Raw genomic sequence first — 15,872 nt, forward strand, 5'->3', positions numbered from 1 at the left:
TTGGTGACACTAGGCGAAACAGCTCGAACCTTCTCACTTTTGGCTTCTCACTGCAGCTTCGACGTCGAGGTTTTGCCACTGCCAGAGCGCCGTCTCAGACTTAATACTCCAAAGAATTTTGGCAGATTACCCCTCAGCAGGTATGCCCGCGGGCGGGGCGGGTTGAAGTTGTGGGGGCTTGCATAGAAGCGCTGAATGAGGGGTACAATCTACTTTGCAGGGTCCTCTGCTGGGTGCGTCCCACATCCCGAGCCCAGCTCGTGGACACAACTGGAACTCCAGAGACCCAGTCCCCTCTGCTCCGTCAGCCAAATTCTGAGAAGTTGAGTGGGGAACCTCTGGGAGCCTGGCGCTGGGCAGCGGCCTCCCCTGCAGGGCCTGTCACCCGCTTGGCGGGTGCAAATGCCGCTGGCGCCTCTCTGCGCCCCTGGGAGATAAGCGTCTGAGTCAGGCGGAGCGCAGGCTCACCCTGGCCGCGCAGGGGGCCCCCCGCTCGCCTCCTTGCCCCGCCCGGCGGTGCGGCAGGCCCACACACTCAAGCTCTGCTCTTTTTTCTCCTTCCCCAGGGTCTGCGCATCGCCGCCGGGATGAAGCTGGTTCCCGTCGCCCTCCTGTACCTGGGCTCGCTCGCCTTCCTAGGCGTGGACACGGCACGGTTCGACGTGGCGGCAGAGTTCCGAAAGAAGTGAGTGGCTGGCAGCGCCTTCCCCAGTCCTGGTACCTGCAACGCAAGGGAAACTGACCAATGGTCGCCGAGGGGTTAGAAATGAAGAGGAATGGGGATGGGCCAAGACCTCGCCAGGACGATTGCGAATGGAGTCTCTTTGTTTTTTAGATGGAATAAGTGGGCTCTAAGTCGTGGAAAAAGAGAACTTCGCGAGTCCAGTAGTTACCCCACCGGGCTCGCCGACGTGAAGGCCGGGTCTGTCCAGACTCTTATTCGGCCCCAGGATGTAAAGGGCGCCTCTCGAAGCCCTCAGGCCAGGTAACTATGCCAGGCGCTGTTGCGGATCCCTTCTCCTTTGCCCTAGCCCTGGGGATCATCAGGGCTGTATTGCAATTGAGATGAAGATGGCAGTTTCCAGCTCCCTCCGGTCTTAGAATGGCTGTTTTCCCGATGACTGGGACCAGAGACCTGCTTGGTGGTGGTGGTGGTGATGGTGGATGTGGTGGGGGAGGGGGGGGGGCGGTCTCACATAGCCTTCCTTTCCCGTCTCCAGCAGTCCTGACGCAGCCCGCATCCGAGTCAAGCGCTACCGCCAGAGTTTGAACAACTTCCAGGGCCTGCGGAGCTTTGGTTGTCGCTTCGGAACATGCACGGTGCAGAAGTTGGCGCATCAGATCTACCATTTCACGGACAAGGACAAGGACGGATCCGCCCCCAGGAGCAAGATCAGCCCCCAGGGCTACGGCCGACGGCGCCGACGTTCACTGCCTGAGGCCGGTTTGGGTCGGACTCTATTACAGCCTCCAGAGCCAAAGCCGCGAGGGGCCCCGGACTCCCGGGTGCACCAAGTATTTGCCACCCTCCTTAGGATTTAGGCGCCTGGGCAGCAGCGAACAGTCGCGCTCGCATCTCGCCGGCACCTCTTCGGGCGGGAGGGCTTCCGCAAGCCGAGCCCCTCACTCAGCCTATGGGCCCGGGCTGAGAACAGCCCTGAGAGACCGATAGTCCTGGAGGCACCGTCCGGCAGCCAGCGAGCACTGGCTTTGCAGGAACCCGTCCTCCTCGGAGGGAAGGCAGTGTTCTCTTCCCTCTAATTGGGGCCAGGTGCAGTTTCTCCTCTCCGTGAGCCTGGCAGACGCTCACGGAGAGGAGAAACTGCGAAATAAATGCTGAGACCCTCAGGGGCAAGGGTCTGAGCCACTGCCGTGCCCGCCCACAAACTGATTCCTGATGGGGGTGTCACCCCACCGGGGTGCAAGCCTCACTATTACTTGAACTTTCCGAAACCTAGAGAGGAAAAGTGCAATGAGTGTTGTATATACAGAGATAATTATCAATATTTAAATTTGTTGTTGTCAAGATTTTTTTTGTAACTTCAAATATAGAGATATTTTTGTACGTTATATATTGTATTAAGGGCATTTTAAAGCAATTGTATTGTTCCCCTCCCCTCTATTTTAATAAGTGAATGTCTCAGCGAGATGCAACGTTGTTTGCTGCGTGGAATGTGAGAGTGTGTGCGTGAAAGAGATGAGTTGCCTCTTGTGGAAGAAGAAAACACCGTGTCTGTATAATCTATTTACATAAAGTGGGTGATTTAAGAAGTAGCAAATCAATAAACTGTCTCAATGCTGATTCATTCTCGGGTCACGAGTCTTGGGAGGGAGAGTGTCCCGGGTCTCGGTCTGCCCGGGAGCCTTGGGGTCCGGCCGCCTGGCGTGGAAAGGTTAGGACGGCTGCGCTGGCTGAGCTGCCGGAGTAACCCTCTACGGTGGGACGCGCAGAGCGCGTCTTGCTTGCCGGTCGCGGCTTCGCGGAGATGTTCCAGGTCCCATCCTCGTGGGGTAGGGGGGCCGGGTAGAGTAGAGTGAGCCCTTAGTGGGGAGGTGAACTTGGACTCTCGATTGCGCAACAGAGTCCCAGATTTTATGGAGTCGGTCACGGAACCCCGCGTGAAAGCGCCCCTCGGAGAGTTGGGGTGGTCTCCGAGGCTTTCCAGCTGAGGAGTTTCCCCCTGCCACAGCGGTGCTAAAGTGCTTTTTTGACTCCAGCAAAAAGTGCGAGCTCCTCCGGGAAGTGCTCAGCCGGGCCAGTTAACCCCAGTTCTCTCCCGGCCCAGTGCCCCAGCGAGTCGGCGGGCTCATAAGCGATGCTGCGGCGCCCCCAGCCGGCCGCCTCCGACGTGCCAGAGAGCCGTCAGGAGGTACGTGCGGTTTAATAAGTCCTCCTACGTGGGAGTCAGCACACAGCCTTAATGAAAGAGGAAAGAAAAAAACAGTTTGCAGATGCCAACCAGGACCGCCCCCCCCCCAGACCTGTACCGTGGCTCCCTGTTCTGGGACCGTGACTCAGCGCCCACACGCTGCGCCGCGTGCAGCTGCTGACCGGAGGCGGGCCGGACGGACGTGCCGCCGGAACCGTGCGCCTGCGACGGCCTGAGACCTTCATTGTTCCGCCTCTCCTTGCCGCTCTCTTCTTCCTTCCTCCTTCCCAAGACTTTTTCCATTTTTTTTCCACACTTCTCTCCCTTCTTCCTTCCTCCCCTTTGCTTAAATTTATACCTAATCATCTTAGACGGTTGACCCCAGTTCTGGTGATACAAGCCCGACACTGAACTCCAGTGAGTGACTAGAAGGGCAGGGGACATTGAAACAGTTCGGTCAGAAGAGGAGGATAGGAGAAGGCACCCTACTATTGATGTCCCTGTCCCATTGGTCTCAGTCAACATCCTGGAGACCCAGGATGGAGTTCTACTCCCTGCCTTTCCACTTTAAAGCATGACTGAAACGGTGCTTCTGGGTGATCTCAGAAAACTTCCTGGTGAAGAAAATCTGACGGTGAGTTTGAATAATAAAAGTGTTTCCAGGGCAGCCTACCTTGTTTTTGTTTTTGCATCCATTGCATACCACAAGGTCCCTTCTGAGGGCCTAGAATCGTTCCTTTCAGAAAAAGCCTGAGTGAGGCTGCGAGAGGGCCAAGGTCTGGGGTCCAGAGACTGCCTGCTTCTGAAGCAGTTTCCAATTCAGACAAAGTAGATCCTGGTATGTGGAATGTCTTTGAAGACCATCTGAGGCCTCTGTTTTGAGCACCTGGCTGTTGAACCTGTAGTCTTCATATAGTTCATTGTCCTATTTGACCTTAATTTTATGAGGTTTGTTAGGATTCTAGGGGTTACAAATGCAGCAAGAGCCCATCCTGTCCTCAAGATTCTTCTAGTAAAATTCACTTAGAGGGAGCTCTGTGCCAGGCACTGCACAAAGTGCATGGGATGTATTGGAAGAGTAACTACAAAATCCAGTTTTGGAATTCCCATGCCAGTGAGTGGTTTTGAGTGGTCTGAAGGGGCTACAAAAACCAGAGAGCCACAAACACTTCAGGCTTGCAGACAGTGACTCGGGGTTAAATACTCACCCTTCTCCTTGAGCCAACGTTTGTCCCATAGCCACAGAGCCCTTCAGCCAAACCTCACCCTGGCAGAGTTTCAGCCAGCAGGCAAAGCTGCCAAAGGCAGGTTGGGCACTAGCTTAGGGCTGTTCTGAACAGGGAGCAGGCATTTGCCTTCTGCCCAGGGAGTCTTATGACTCCCTTCAGGGAATCCAAGGCAAGTGAAAGAGATGGTTCAGCTCTGAGATGAAGAGGCAGCTGCTCAGATGGAGTCCTTCCCAACTAAAAAAAAAAAAAAAAAAAAAAAAAAATCAGTGATTGGAGATGTGTCTGAAGAGACAAGAGATCTTCCTTAAACCAGTCCAGTACAAGTTCTGAATTGACTGAAGGTCATCATCAAACCGTGGAGACCTTCTCTGTGAACCATCCAACCTTCCTTCTGAATTTTTTTTTTTTCTTTTCCTAAGGTGTCAAAGCCTGTCAGGATAAGGCCTCTTGATTCCAAGAACACATCGTTTATCAACAGTGATGAGTCATTTGTGAGCTGATCCGACCTGTCGGCGGCTGAAGAGTAGCCACAGCTTTTATCTTTAGCTACTGTTGCTGGCTGTGGGAATGGTACCATCCATTTGTAATCAAACACAATGTACCAAGCAGTTTCTTCAAAAGCTGACACCTTGGCTGAACAGCTAAGGGTGGAAGGGAATGATGGGGAGAAATGGAAACCAATTTCTTTTTTTAGCACCTGCTTTGTATCTGACATTCTCCTTGCCACTTTAATCTCTTATCTCATTTAATTCTTACAGCAGCCTTGTGGAGTGGGTGTTACTATCTCTGTTCTGTCTGCGGATAAGGCTGAACCTCAGAGACGTAAAGTAACTAAGCCAAGGTCACACAGTGAGTAATCAGGACTGGAGTTTGGATTTGCACTCAAGTGCTACAGGCTATTTTGATGCTATGAAGACATAGAGAGTAAGGTGGGATAATTTTAACATTTGTATTCTCAAGCCAGATGTCCCCAAATGTCCTCTAATATGAGGATGGCTTGGGTAGGTGATTTCCACCTGTGGTTCTGAAAGATTTACATGAGGCTGGTAGGACTGGAAACCAGAACGGTTTCAGTGGTATGCTCAGTGAGTGCAAAATAAATAAATGAAGTGAGTTTTAAAATTCTTGGACCTGGTTTGAAGCAGGGATTATAAATCAGAAATAGTCTCTTTTTTCCCCCCTGAGCTAAGCTACTGACCTCTTTGGTTTTTGTTGCCAAATATAGTTAGAACATACACTGAAGACCTCAAGAGCTGGCTTCTGAGAGGAAGGCCTTCTGAGCTATTCCTGGCCAAACCCAGCTCCACACTGCAGGTCTTGAGTCGCCTGGAAGGACACCTGTGTCTACAAAGCTGCAAATAGAGTTTCCACCCTTAGGTGGAAGCTTTGTCTTTGGCAACAGCTGCCCAGGCCAGCTTTTCAGCTGACAAGAGTTCTGAGTGCTGCCCCTCCTTTCCCCAGCTGGAAAGCCAAGGGCCTTGTTAGCTTGGGTCCCACAGAGCTTTTTGACAAAGCCTGATTGGAGGCTTGGTCTTCATTTGCATGGGAAGAAGGGTGAGGCTAGATAGCTATTTGGTGGTCCCACTGGTCTCGTTCCAGAGTTATTTTGGAACATTCTGGAAAAATAATAAAATGACTGTGACCACACAGGCAGATGAATTTACTAGGTTATTGTACATCTATCAAAAACCAAGAAAGTAGTTCTGAGTATTAAGATGAGTTTTTGAGAAAGAAATGCATGTTACTTATTATACAGTATTTATTCAGTGTAAAAAAAAGAAATGATTCACCTTTCATACCATTCCCAGAGAGATAACCATGGCTAATATTTTAGTGTTTACCTTTTAAGACATTTTTAGACGTATACACATATCAGATCAGATCAGTTGCTCAGTCGTGTCCGACTCTTCACGACCCCATGAATCGCAGCACGCCAGGCCTCCCTGTCCATCACCAACTCCCTGAGTTCACTCAGACTCACATCCATTGAGTCAGTGATGCTATCCAGCCATCTCATCCTCTGTCATCCCCTTCTCCTCCTGCCCCCAATCCCTCCCAGCATCAGAGTCTTTTCCAATGAGTCAACTCTTCGCATGAGGTGGCCAAAGTACTGGAGTTTCAGCTTCAGCATCATTCCTTCCAAAGAAATCCCAGGGCTGATCTCCTTCAGAATGGACTGGTTGGCTCTCCTTGCAGTCCAAGGGACTCTCAAGAGTCTTCTCCAACACCACAGTTCAAAAGCATCAATTCTTCGGCGCTCAGCCTTCTTCACAGTCCAACTCTCACATCCATACATGACCACAGGAAAAACTGAACTTGAGTGCAGAGAGCTGAATTAAACATACTCCTCAGTTTAAGGCAAGTTGTTGTTATCCGTCTTTGCAAGGCTTCTCTCTTGTTGTAATTATTTTTCTCCTTTATTTCCCGTCCCCCTTCCTACTTCCTCCACAGGAACTGTCTTTCATATGTTTGATACTTTACTTATTCTATGTTTATAATCCTGTAAAATTGTTTTGTGGTTTTGTGACTATGTGTTTGCATGTGTATGTGTTCTGTGTGAAGCACTTTATCATTCCAAACTTGTTTTTTTCCAATTAATCAGTATCAGTTGTTCTTTTCAGGAACAAAGACCTGCTGATTTCAGGACTTAATAATGCTTAGGTTCTTGATGTCTCATCGCAGAAAGAATTCGGTGAGAGACAAAGTGATAGGTTAAGAAGTGGATTATTTAGAGAGAAGTGCACTCCACAGAGTGTGGGCCATCTCAGAAGGAGAGAGCAGACATGACTATGTGTTTTTAACATACAAGTATATTGTGTTAAAATTTTTCCATGGAGTCGCTAAAGAGTCAGACATGACTGAGCGACTTCACTTTCACTTTTCACTTTCATGCATTGGAGAAGGAACTGGCAACCCACTCCAGTGTTCTTGCCTGGAGAATCCCAGGGACGGGGGAGCCTGGTAGGCTGCAGTCCATGGGGTCACGAAGAGTCGGACACGACTGAGTGACTTCACCTTTACTTTTCACTTTCATGCATTGGAGAAGGAAATGGCAACCCACTCCCGTGTTCTTGCCTGGAGAATCCCAGGGACGGGGGAGCCTGGTGGGCTGCCGTCTTGGGGTCTCACAGAGTCGGACACGACTGAAGCGACTTAGCAGCAACAGCATATTGTGTTAAAAATTTTCCTACTTTTTCTTACTAACCACTCAAAAAAATAATTATCCAAGTAGATTATTCCTTCTTACAGCTGCATATTATGGAGTAACAATGCATCTACCACATTTTAATTTTCTTGTCTCTTAATGAGAGACACTTGGGTTGCCTGTAGCACCCGTTTGCCACCAATAATGTATACAAGAACATCCTGTTTCATGTCCTCTAATGGATCTGAATAAGAATTTCTTCAGATTATATATCCAGAAGTGGCATCAAAAGACTTCTGCAGACAATGCTAAATTTTGTGAGATTACTCTTCAGAACGCCTGTAACCAGTTTGTATTCCCACCAGCAGTGCATGTTCCTACCTCCCTGTGTCCCTGTCAACCTCTGTATAGATTCACGTTTGCCATCCAAAAGGGTATACATTAATAAGGTACTATTGATTTAACTTCCATTACTGATTACTACTGAATTTTAGCACTTCATTTATTTTATTGTTTTAAAGGTAAATTCTTATAAGTAAAATTATTGAGGCCATTTTCTCACTCCACATGCAAATGTAAACTAAAAATGTTTTAAAGATTTACATGTAACCTCTGAAACCTTAAAACTTCCAGAAGAAAACATAGCCAATGTGTTCTTTGATGTTGGTCTTAGCAAAAATTTTGCCTGTCTTCTCAGGCAAGAACAACAAAAGCAAAAATAAACAAATGAGACCAGATCAAGCTAAAAAGCTTTTGGATAGCAAAGGAAGCTATCAACAAAACAAAAAGGCAACCTACTGAATGAGAGAACATGTTTGCAAATGATGCATCTGATAAGGGGTTAATATCCAAAATATGTAAAGAACTTGAACAACTCAATATCAAAAAAAGTCTGATTAAAAAATGGGCAGAGGATCTGAATAAGTATTTTTCCAAAAAAAACATACAAAAGGTCAATACGAGCATTGAAAAGATACCCAACAACACTCATCATCAGGGAAACAAAAATCAATACCACAATGAAATACCACCTCACATGAGTCAGAATGGCTATCATCAAAAAGACAAGAAATATCAGGTGTTGTAGAGGATGCAGAGTAAAAGGAATCCTTGTCACTATTGATGTGAATCTAAATTGGTATAACCTCTATGGAAAACAGCATGAAGATTCCTCAAAAAAAATCCAGCAATTCCACTCCTGGGTATTTATTAAAAATAATAATAATAAAAATGCTAATTTGAATAGATGTGTGCAAGAGGAGCCTTGTGGGCTACAGTCCATGGGATAGCAAAGAGTTGGACCCGACTGAACTATTAAGCACACAGCACACATGTACATGTATGATACACAATAGAATATTGTTTAGTCATAAATAAGAATGAAATCTTGTTGCAACAGACATGGATGGACCTAAAGGGCATTATGCTAAGTGAAATGTCAGACACAAAGACAAATACTGTATGTTTTCACTTACAGATAGAATTTAAAAAAATAAAATAAAAAACAGGACAAAGCAGAAATAGACAGGTACAGAGAAGAAACTAGTAGTTGCTAAAGGGGAGGAGGATGGGGAATGGATAAAATAGGTGAAAGGGACTAAAGCATAAACCACCAGTTATAAAATAAATAAATCACACAAATGTAATGTACAGCCCAGGAAATATAGTCAATAATATCGTGATAACTTTGCATGATGCATGCTCAGTTATGTCTGGATCCTTTTACTAGGGAATGGTATGAAGAGTGCAGTCTGGTACTATGTGTGTGCTCACTTGTGTCTGTCTCTTTGCGACCCCATGGACTGTAGCCCACCTGGCTCCTCTCTCCATGGGATTTTCCCTGGCAAGAATACAAGAGTACTGGAGTGGGTTGCCATTCCCTTCTCTAGGGGATCTTACCGACCCAGGGATGGAAACCCTGTCTCCTGGTCTCCTGCATTGTCAGGCAAATTTTTTACCACTGAGCCACCTGAGAAGCCCCAACTTTGCTTGGTGCATAAACTATAAAAATCACTACATTGTATACCTGAAACTAATATAGTAAGTCTTACTAATATAGTAAGTCAACTATATTTCAATAAAAAAATAAGTAAATTTATTGAGCCCATGAGTGTGTACTTTTTTGTTAAATACTGTACATGTATTTCCAGATCAACCTCTGGGATGATCAGTTTTTACTTCTACTAACAGTAAATGTCAGTCTCCTATATTCTTAGAAACACTGAGCATTATCCCTTTTTCTTAATACTGTGTTATCTGATAGGTAAAAATGATATGTCTTATTAGAAAGTTTTATTCTTTTCCTATGTTTTTAGACTACATTTATATATTGTGAATTCTGAACATTTTTAGTTGATACCTTCATTCTTTTTAAAAGAAAAAAATTCAGTTATTTGGCTGCACTGGGTGTTAACTGTGGCATGCAGGATCTTTAGTTGTGGCGTGTAAGCTCTTAATTGCGGCATGCGGGATCTTACCAGGGATTGAACCTGGGCCTCCTGCATTGGGAGCCTGGAGTCTCAGCCACTGGACCACCAGGGAAGTCCTTACACTTTCATTCTAATAACTCTGTAATCTTTATCAGCTGACTCTTAGTCATCATGATTTATTCCCTATTTCTGTAATTTGGGGTTCTGCGTGTTAAAGCTTCCGGGTTGAGGTGAATTGCTCCAGAGAGGTTTGTGTTTGTTTTTTCTTACTGCTCCAGAGTTGTTATACCAGATTTTTTTTTTAATTGGAGCATAATTGCTTTATAATGTTGTGTTAGTCTGCTGTACAGCAGCGTGAATCAGCTGTATGTACATATATATCCTCTCCGTCTTATACCAGCCATTTTTAATATTAATTTCCTGATTTGGTGTTTCTAAACCATGCACATGGCTTTTGTGTTGGAGAAGTGGGGCATAGCCTTTGGAGGATCCTGGATTTACTTGAGTGTCTCAGTTCCTTTTCTTCTGTCCCTAAGAAAGTTTCTTTATTACCAGGGAGAGGAAAATCCTCCCGGAAGCCCAGGCAACTATTGATACTTTTCAGTTCAAGCTCTCCATTCTGATGTTCAGTTACCTTGGTTTGGTCTCTTGTGAATTTTCTGTATGTTCATGGGAGTTCAGTTATCTTTTTAAAAGGATGTTAAGTATACTTTACTTAACATGTCTAGATGTTTTATAGTAGTTGAATTTTTAGCTTATCTAGTTTGCCATTATCATCAAAAATAGGAGTCAGTATCAACTCTTCTCATTATTACTTTAATTGACAATATTTCATTGATCAATGGTAATGAAATATTTTTCATATCTTTATGATAATTTATATGTCCTCATATATATTGTTTTGTTGCTGTTGATCCTTTTATTCTATTGGAGTGTTTTTTTTATTGATTTGAAATTCTACTTAATTTAGGAATATTAAAGTTTTGTCATATACACATATTCCTTTTTTGTGAAATGTGATTTATTTTTTTGCCCTATAAAACTTTAGATATTTATATAATCAAAGATACTAGTTTTTCCCTTAATTTTTGCCTTTGTTGGCTTGATTAGGAATCCTTCTCTCTGGGACGGGGGACAGGGGACAAAAAAAAAAAGGAATCCTTCTCTGTCTTAATATTTCAGAATATTCATCTATTTTTCTATTATTCATCTGATTTCATTTTGTACTTTAAACATTTTAAGATGACTAGAATTTATTTTGGTATATGATGTAAGGTAGAGATTTAACTTTATTTTTTCCCCCAAATGATTAGCAATTATCTAATACATATATTAATACTAAGTAATATACATTTTCTGCAGGACTTGAGAGGTTTCCTTCATCATAGACTACAGAGGTTTTCAAACTGTGTCCTATAGAGCCACAAGGTTTCCTGGGATTACTTCTGCAGATTCCTGGGGAGACAAGGAGGAAGAAAAAGAGCTAGACTCTCTAGCCCAAGTGGTGGTAGTGGTAAAGAGCCTGCCAGCCAATGCAGGATACGTAAGAGACGAGGGTTTGATCCCTGGGTTGGGAAGATCCCCTGGAGGAGAGCATGGCAACCTACTTCACTCCTGTATTCTTACCTAGAGAATCCAATGGACAGAGGAGCCTGACAGGCTACAGTCCATAGGGTCACACAGAGTCAGACATGACTGAAGTGACTTAGCACACGCACTCTAGCCTCAAGTGGAGCAGGTCTACTCTTTTTTGTTTTATATGTTGGGGTCCTCTGTCAGAGTTTATTTGAAGAAAGAATTCATCTGCCTGCAAATCATTAATACAACATAAATCTTTTGCAATTAAAAATTTTTAATTACTTTTTGTTGGAGTATATTTGATTTATAATGTGTTAGTTTCTGCTGTACAGCAAAGTAAATCAATTCTATGTATACATATATCCACTCTTTTTTAGATTCTGTTCTCATATAGGTCATTACAGTGTATTGAGTAGAGTTCTCTGAGCTATACAATAGGTTCTTATTGGTTATCCACTTTATATATATATTAGTGTGTATACGGAGAAGGCAATGGCAACCCACTCTGGTACTCTTGCCTGGTAAATCCCATGGACGGAGGAGCCTGGTAGGCTGCAGTCCATGGGGTCGCAAAGAGTTGTACACAACTGCACAACTTCGCTTTCACTTTTCACTTTCATGCATTGGAGCAGGAAATGGCAACCCATTCCAGTGTTCTTGCCTGAAGAATCCCAGGGATGGAGGATCTTGGTGGGCTGCCGTCTATGGGGTCGCACAGAGTTGGACATGACTAAAGTGACTTAGCAGCAGCAGCAGCAGTGTGTATATGTCAATCCCAATCTCCCAATTTATCTCTCTCTCTTACAATAAATCTAAAACTATAAATGTTTGAATTTGTTTCTGGCCCTTTTATTCTCTTCCATAGTCTCTCTTTTCCTGTACTAGATTAACAATTTAAAAAATTGTTACAAGACTTCAAATTTAACAACAACAAAAAAAGAGATAATAACTAAAGAACTCTCATATACCTATTATTAAAATCCAACAATTATCAAGATTTTGTCACACTTCTAAAGAGCCTCTTGAAAGTGAAAGAGGAGAGTGAAAAAGTTGGCTTAAAGCTCAATATTCAGAAAACTAAGATCATGGCATCCGGCAAATAGATGGGGAAACAGTGGCTGACTTTATTTTTCTGGGCTCCAAAATCACTGCAGATGGTGCTTGCAGCCATGAAATGAAAAGACGCTTACTCCTTGGAAGGAAAGTTGTGACCAACCTAGACAGCATATTAAAAAGCAGAGACATTACTTTGCCAACAAAGGTCCGTCTAGTCAAGGCTATGGTTTTTCCAGTGGTCATGTATGGATGTGAGAGTTGGACTATAAAGAAGGCTGAGCACCGAAGAATTGATGCTTTTCAACTGTGGTGTTGGAGAAGATTCTTGAGAGTCCCTTGGACGGCAAGGAGATCCAACCAGTCCATCCTAAAGGAGCTCAGTCCTGGGTGTTCATTGGAAGGACTGATGTTGAAGCTGAAACTCCAATACTCTGGCCACCTGATGCAAAGAGCTGACTCATTGGAAAAGACCCTGATGTTGGGGAAGATTGAGGGCAGGAAGAGAAAGGGATGACAGAGGATGAGATGGTTGGATGGCATCACTGACTCAATGGACATGGGTTTGGGTGAACTCCGGGAGTTGGTGATGGACAGGGAGGCCTGGCATGCTGCGGTTCATGGGGTCGCAAAGAGTCAGACACGACTGAATGACTGAACTGTCACACTTATTTAATCTATCCCCTTTACTCTTCTGTTTGTTTTGTTTCAGTATATGGTTTGCCCCTCCCTCCTTTCCTTCCTTCCTGTTCTCTTTTCCCCAGACATCCTATCACCCACACACAGTTCCACACACAAGGGGCTTCCCTTGTGGCTCAGCTGATAAAGAATCCGCCTGCAACGTGGGAGTCCTGAATTTGATCCCTGGGTTGGGAAGATCCCCTGGGGAAGGGAAAGGCTTACCACTCCAGTATTTTGACCTAGAGAATTCCATGGACTGTATAGTCCATGGGGTTGCAAAGAGCCGTATATGACTTTCACTTTCACACACAATTCAGTATGCATCTGTTAAGAAAAAAGAAATGAAAAAAGAATGTCTTCTTACATAACCAAATGCTATTGTTACACTTAATGTTAACAATAATTTTGTGGTATCCTCTCATACCCAGTGCATAATCAAATTTGTCTTACTGTCTCAGACATGTCTTTCAACAGTGGTTAGTTCAAAACAGACTCCAAACAAAATTGTTGTATCTCTACATTTCCTTTTAATCTAGACCAATCTGCCCCCGTCCCTTTTATTTTCATGCCATTGACTTGTTGAAGAAAACAAAGCCTTAATAGTTGTCATTTAGAACTTTTATTATCGAGATAAATCTTGATTCTCCTCTTGATTCTGCCTGTGTAGACTCAGCCAGAACATCCTGGCCTGCTCACTTACCAGGGTGGGGTCAGGGTGGGGGACTGGAGTGACCAACGTCACAGTATTTCTTATACAGCAGAGTATCTTGAAAGGTTAATCTTTGTACTTTTCTTGCTACACTTTTTCCACTTGACCTTTCCCCTAGAAAATCAGAGGAATTGCCTCGAGAAGAATTAGTATTGGTAAAACCGGAATGTGAAGAGAAAGAGTCAGAATAAAACAGTCAAAGTTCAGCTTTCTGACATTTAAAATAGGCTCTTGAAGCCCACATGAAAAACAATACTTTTGAAAGCCAAAGCCTTTTATTTGCAGAGCACCAGGTTTTGCTGAGAGAAGAAAAGGCCCTTGAGAATCAAAAGGAAAGGCCCGGAAGCATGAGGAATTGACTTTGCCGTAAAAACACATTGGAAAGAGACTAGAGGAGAACCTGACTAAGCCGCTTCACCCCAGCGTCCTCTGGGCTGCTGCTGCTGCTAAGTCACTTCAGTCGTGTCCGACTCTTTGTGACCCCATAGACGGCAGCCCATCAGGTTCCCCCGTCCCTGGGATTCTCTGGGCTAGGGGAGAGCAAAGACTTAGGAGGTTGGATGGAGGTCTGAGGGAAGAGTCCCACCTAGAGGAGGGCAGCACCTTGGAGAGACTGCAGTCGGCCTCAGGAAACTTTGGAGGGCCTGGAGTCCATCTGCCATCTGATTGAGTCCCACTGTTTCTGAGCCGCAGAGCCATGTTAGCTGTTCTTACCACTGCTGAGGGTCTTTCATCACCAACAGCCAGAAGCCCCAGCAGAAGTGACACTTGTCTGTGTCCAGAGTCATTGTTGAGTCCCACCCAGAGAGCTCCGAGTGGCAGAGGACACAAACAAGCCACCCCCAAATACTTAGTTCAAAGGTTGGGGGCACTTTACACCGAGGAGCAATAAACTGAAGGAGGACCACTCATCTCTGTGTTTGGGCAGGACTGGACCCTGCAGGACATTCACAAGTCACATAAGGGATGGGATCTCTCGGCCTAGTTGTACTCTTGTATCCTAACCTAGTTTTTGTCTCAATTTGATGGGTTTGTTATGCTAGTTAGAGCAGTCATCTTTAACCTTTTCTGCCTATTAAAACCACTTGGGGGAGCTTTTTAAAAAGTACTGACACTGGGCCACATCCCAAACCAATTGAACTAGATTCTCTTGTGGGTGGGACATAATGTCATTGTGTGTTTGTGAGTAAAATTTTATCTTTGTGAGGCCACTTAAGGTTGTTTAGCCCAGACGTTATCACTTTGAAGCTATTTCAAAAATGCACCCCAGCCATCATAACAGACTGAGACCAAGAGTTAGTTTATGTTTGCATGTACTGATAAAGAGAAAGCTACAGGCCCCAGATGGCATCACCTGAGCTAAAGCTCATGCTGCCAAACCTAGACTTAGTACTCAACCTAATAGCAGTTTAAAAAAAATCTATTTATTTTTAATTGAAGGATAATTGCTTTACAATATTGTGTTGATTTCTGCTATACATCAATGTGAATCAGCCATAGGTATACATATGCCCCTCCCTCTTGAGCCTCCCTCCCACCTCCCACCCCATCCCACTCCTCTAGGTTGTCACAGAGCCCTGGTTTGAGTTCCCTGAGTCATAGAGCAAATTCCCACTGGCTATCTATTTTACATGTGGTAATGTATATGTTTAGGCTTCCCAGGGGGCACTAGGTAAAGAACCCACCCGTCATTGCAGGAGACATAAGAGATGTGGGTTTGATCCCTGGGTTGGGAAGGTCCTCTGGAGGAGAGCATGGCAACTCACTCCAGTATTCTTGCCTGGAAAATCCCATGGACAGAGGAGTCTGGTGGGTTATAGTCCATAGGGTCGCAAAGAGTCAGACACGACTAAAGCAACTTAGTATGCGTGCAGTATATATGTTTCTGCTGTAGGAAGGGGGGGCCCCCCTCCAGGGCCTTAAGAGTGGGCTATTGTCTAACACTCGGAAAAGAATTATCCAAGGAGACAAGTGCTGACAAAGCAAGAGAGTTTATTGGAAAAGGGCACTGGGCAGACAGCAGCAGGGTAAGGGAACCCAGGAGAACTGCTCTTTCATGTGGCATGCAGTCTTGGGTTTTATGGTTACAGAGTTAGTTTCCAGGTTGTCTTTGGCCAATCATTCTTACTCAGAGTCCTTGGTGGCGCACGCATTGCTCAGCCAAGATGGCTGCCAGAG

The 15,872-nt window shown here is 44.9% G+C and overlaps 1 protein-coding gene and 1 long non-coding RNA gene across 5 annotated transcripts; one reads left to right on the top strand and one right to left on the bottom strand.

Moving 5' to 3' along the window:
* ADM (adrenomedullin) lies at positions 1-2,306 on the top strand. Of its 4 annotated transcripts, XM_044929505.2 has the most exons (5): positions 1-140; positions 221-322; positions 567-685; positions 836-985; positions 1,221-2,306. In XM_044929505.2, exons 3-5 carry the CDS (start codon positions 588-590, stop codon positions 1,540-1,542), a joined length of 570 nt encoding a protein of 189 aa, XP_044785440.1. In that variant the 5' UTR covers positions 1-140; positions 221-322; positions 567-587; the 3' UTR covers positions 1,543-2,306. The 4 variants fall into 4 exon arrangements, with proteins under 4 accessions (XP_044785440.1, XP_044785439.1, XP_025122424.1 ...); XM_044929504.2 differs by having other exon boundaries at positions 221-685; XM_025266639.3 differs by having other exon boundaries at positions 221-685; positions 1,224-2,306.
* A 473-nt stretch (positions 2,307-2,779) lies between these two features.
* LOC123329779 lies at positions 2,780-5,436 on the bottom strand. The gene is made up of 3 exons (XR_006545330.1): positions 5,298-5,436; positions 4,079-4,333; positions 2,780-2,917 (listed from the first exon to the last, which is right to left on the bottom strand). It is a non-coding gene; the product is annotated as an uncharacterized LOC123329779 (long non-coding RNA).
* Positions 5,437-15,872: the final 10,436 nt, after the last annotated feature.

Source organism: Bubalus bubalis, chromosome 16 (assembly GCF_019923935.1).
Source record: "Bubalus bubalis isolate 160015118507 breed Murrah chromosome 16, NDDB_SH_1, whole genome shotgun sequence".
Classification (NCBI taxonomy): domain Eukaryota; kingdom Metazoa; phylum Chordata; class Mammalia; order Artiodactyla; family Bovidae; genus Bubalus; species Bubalus bubalis.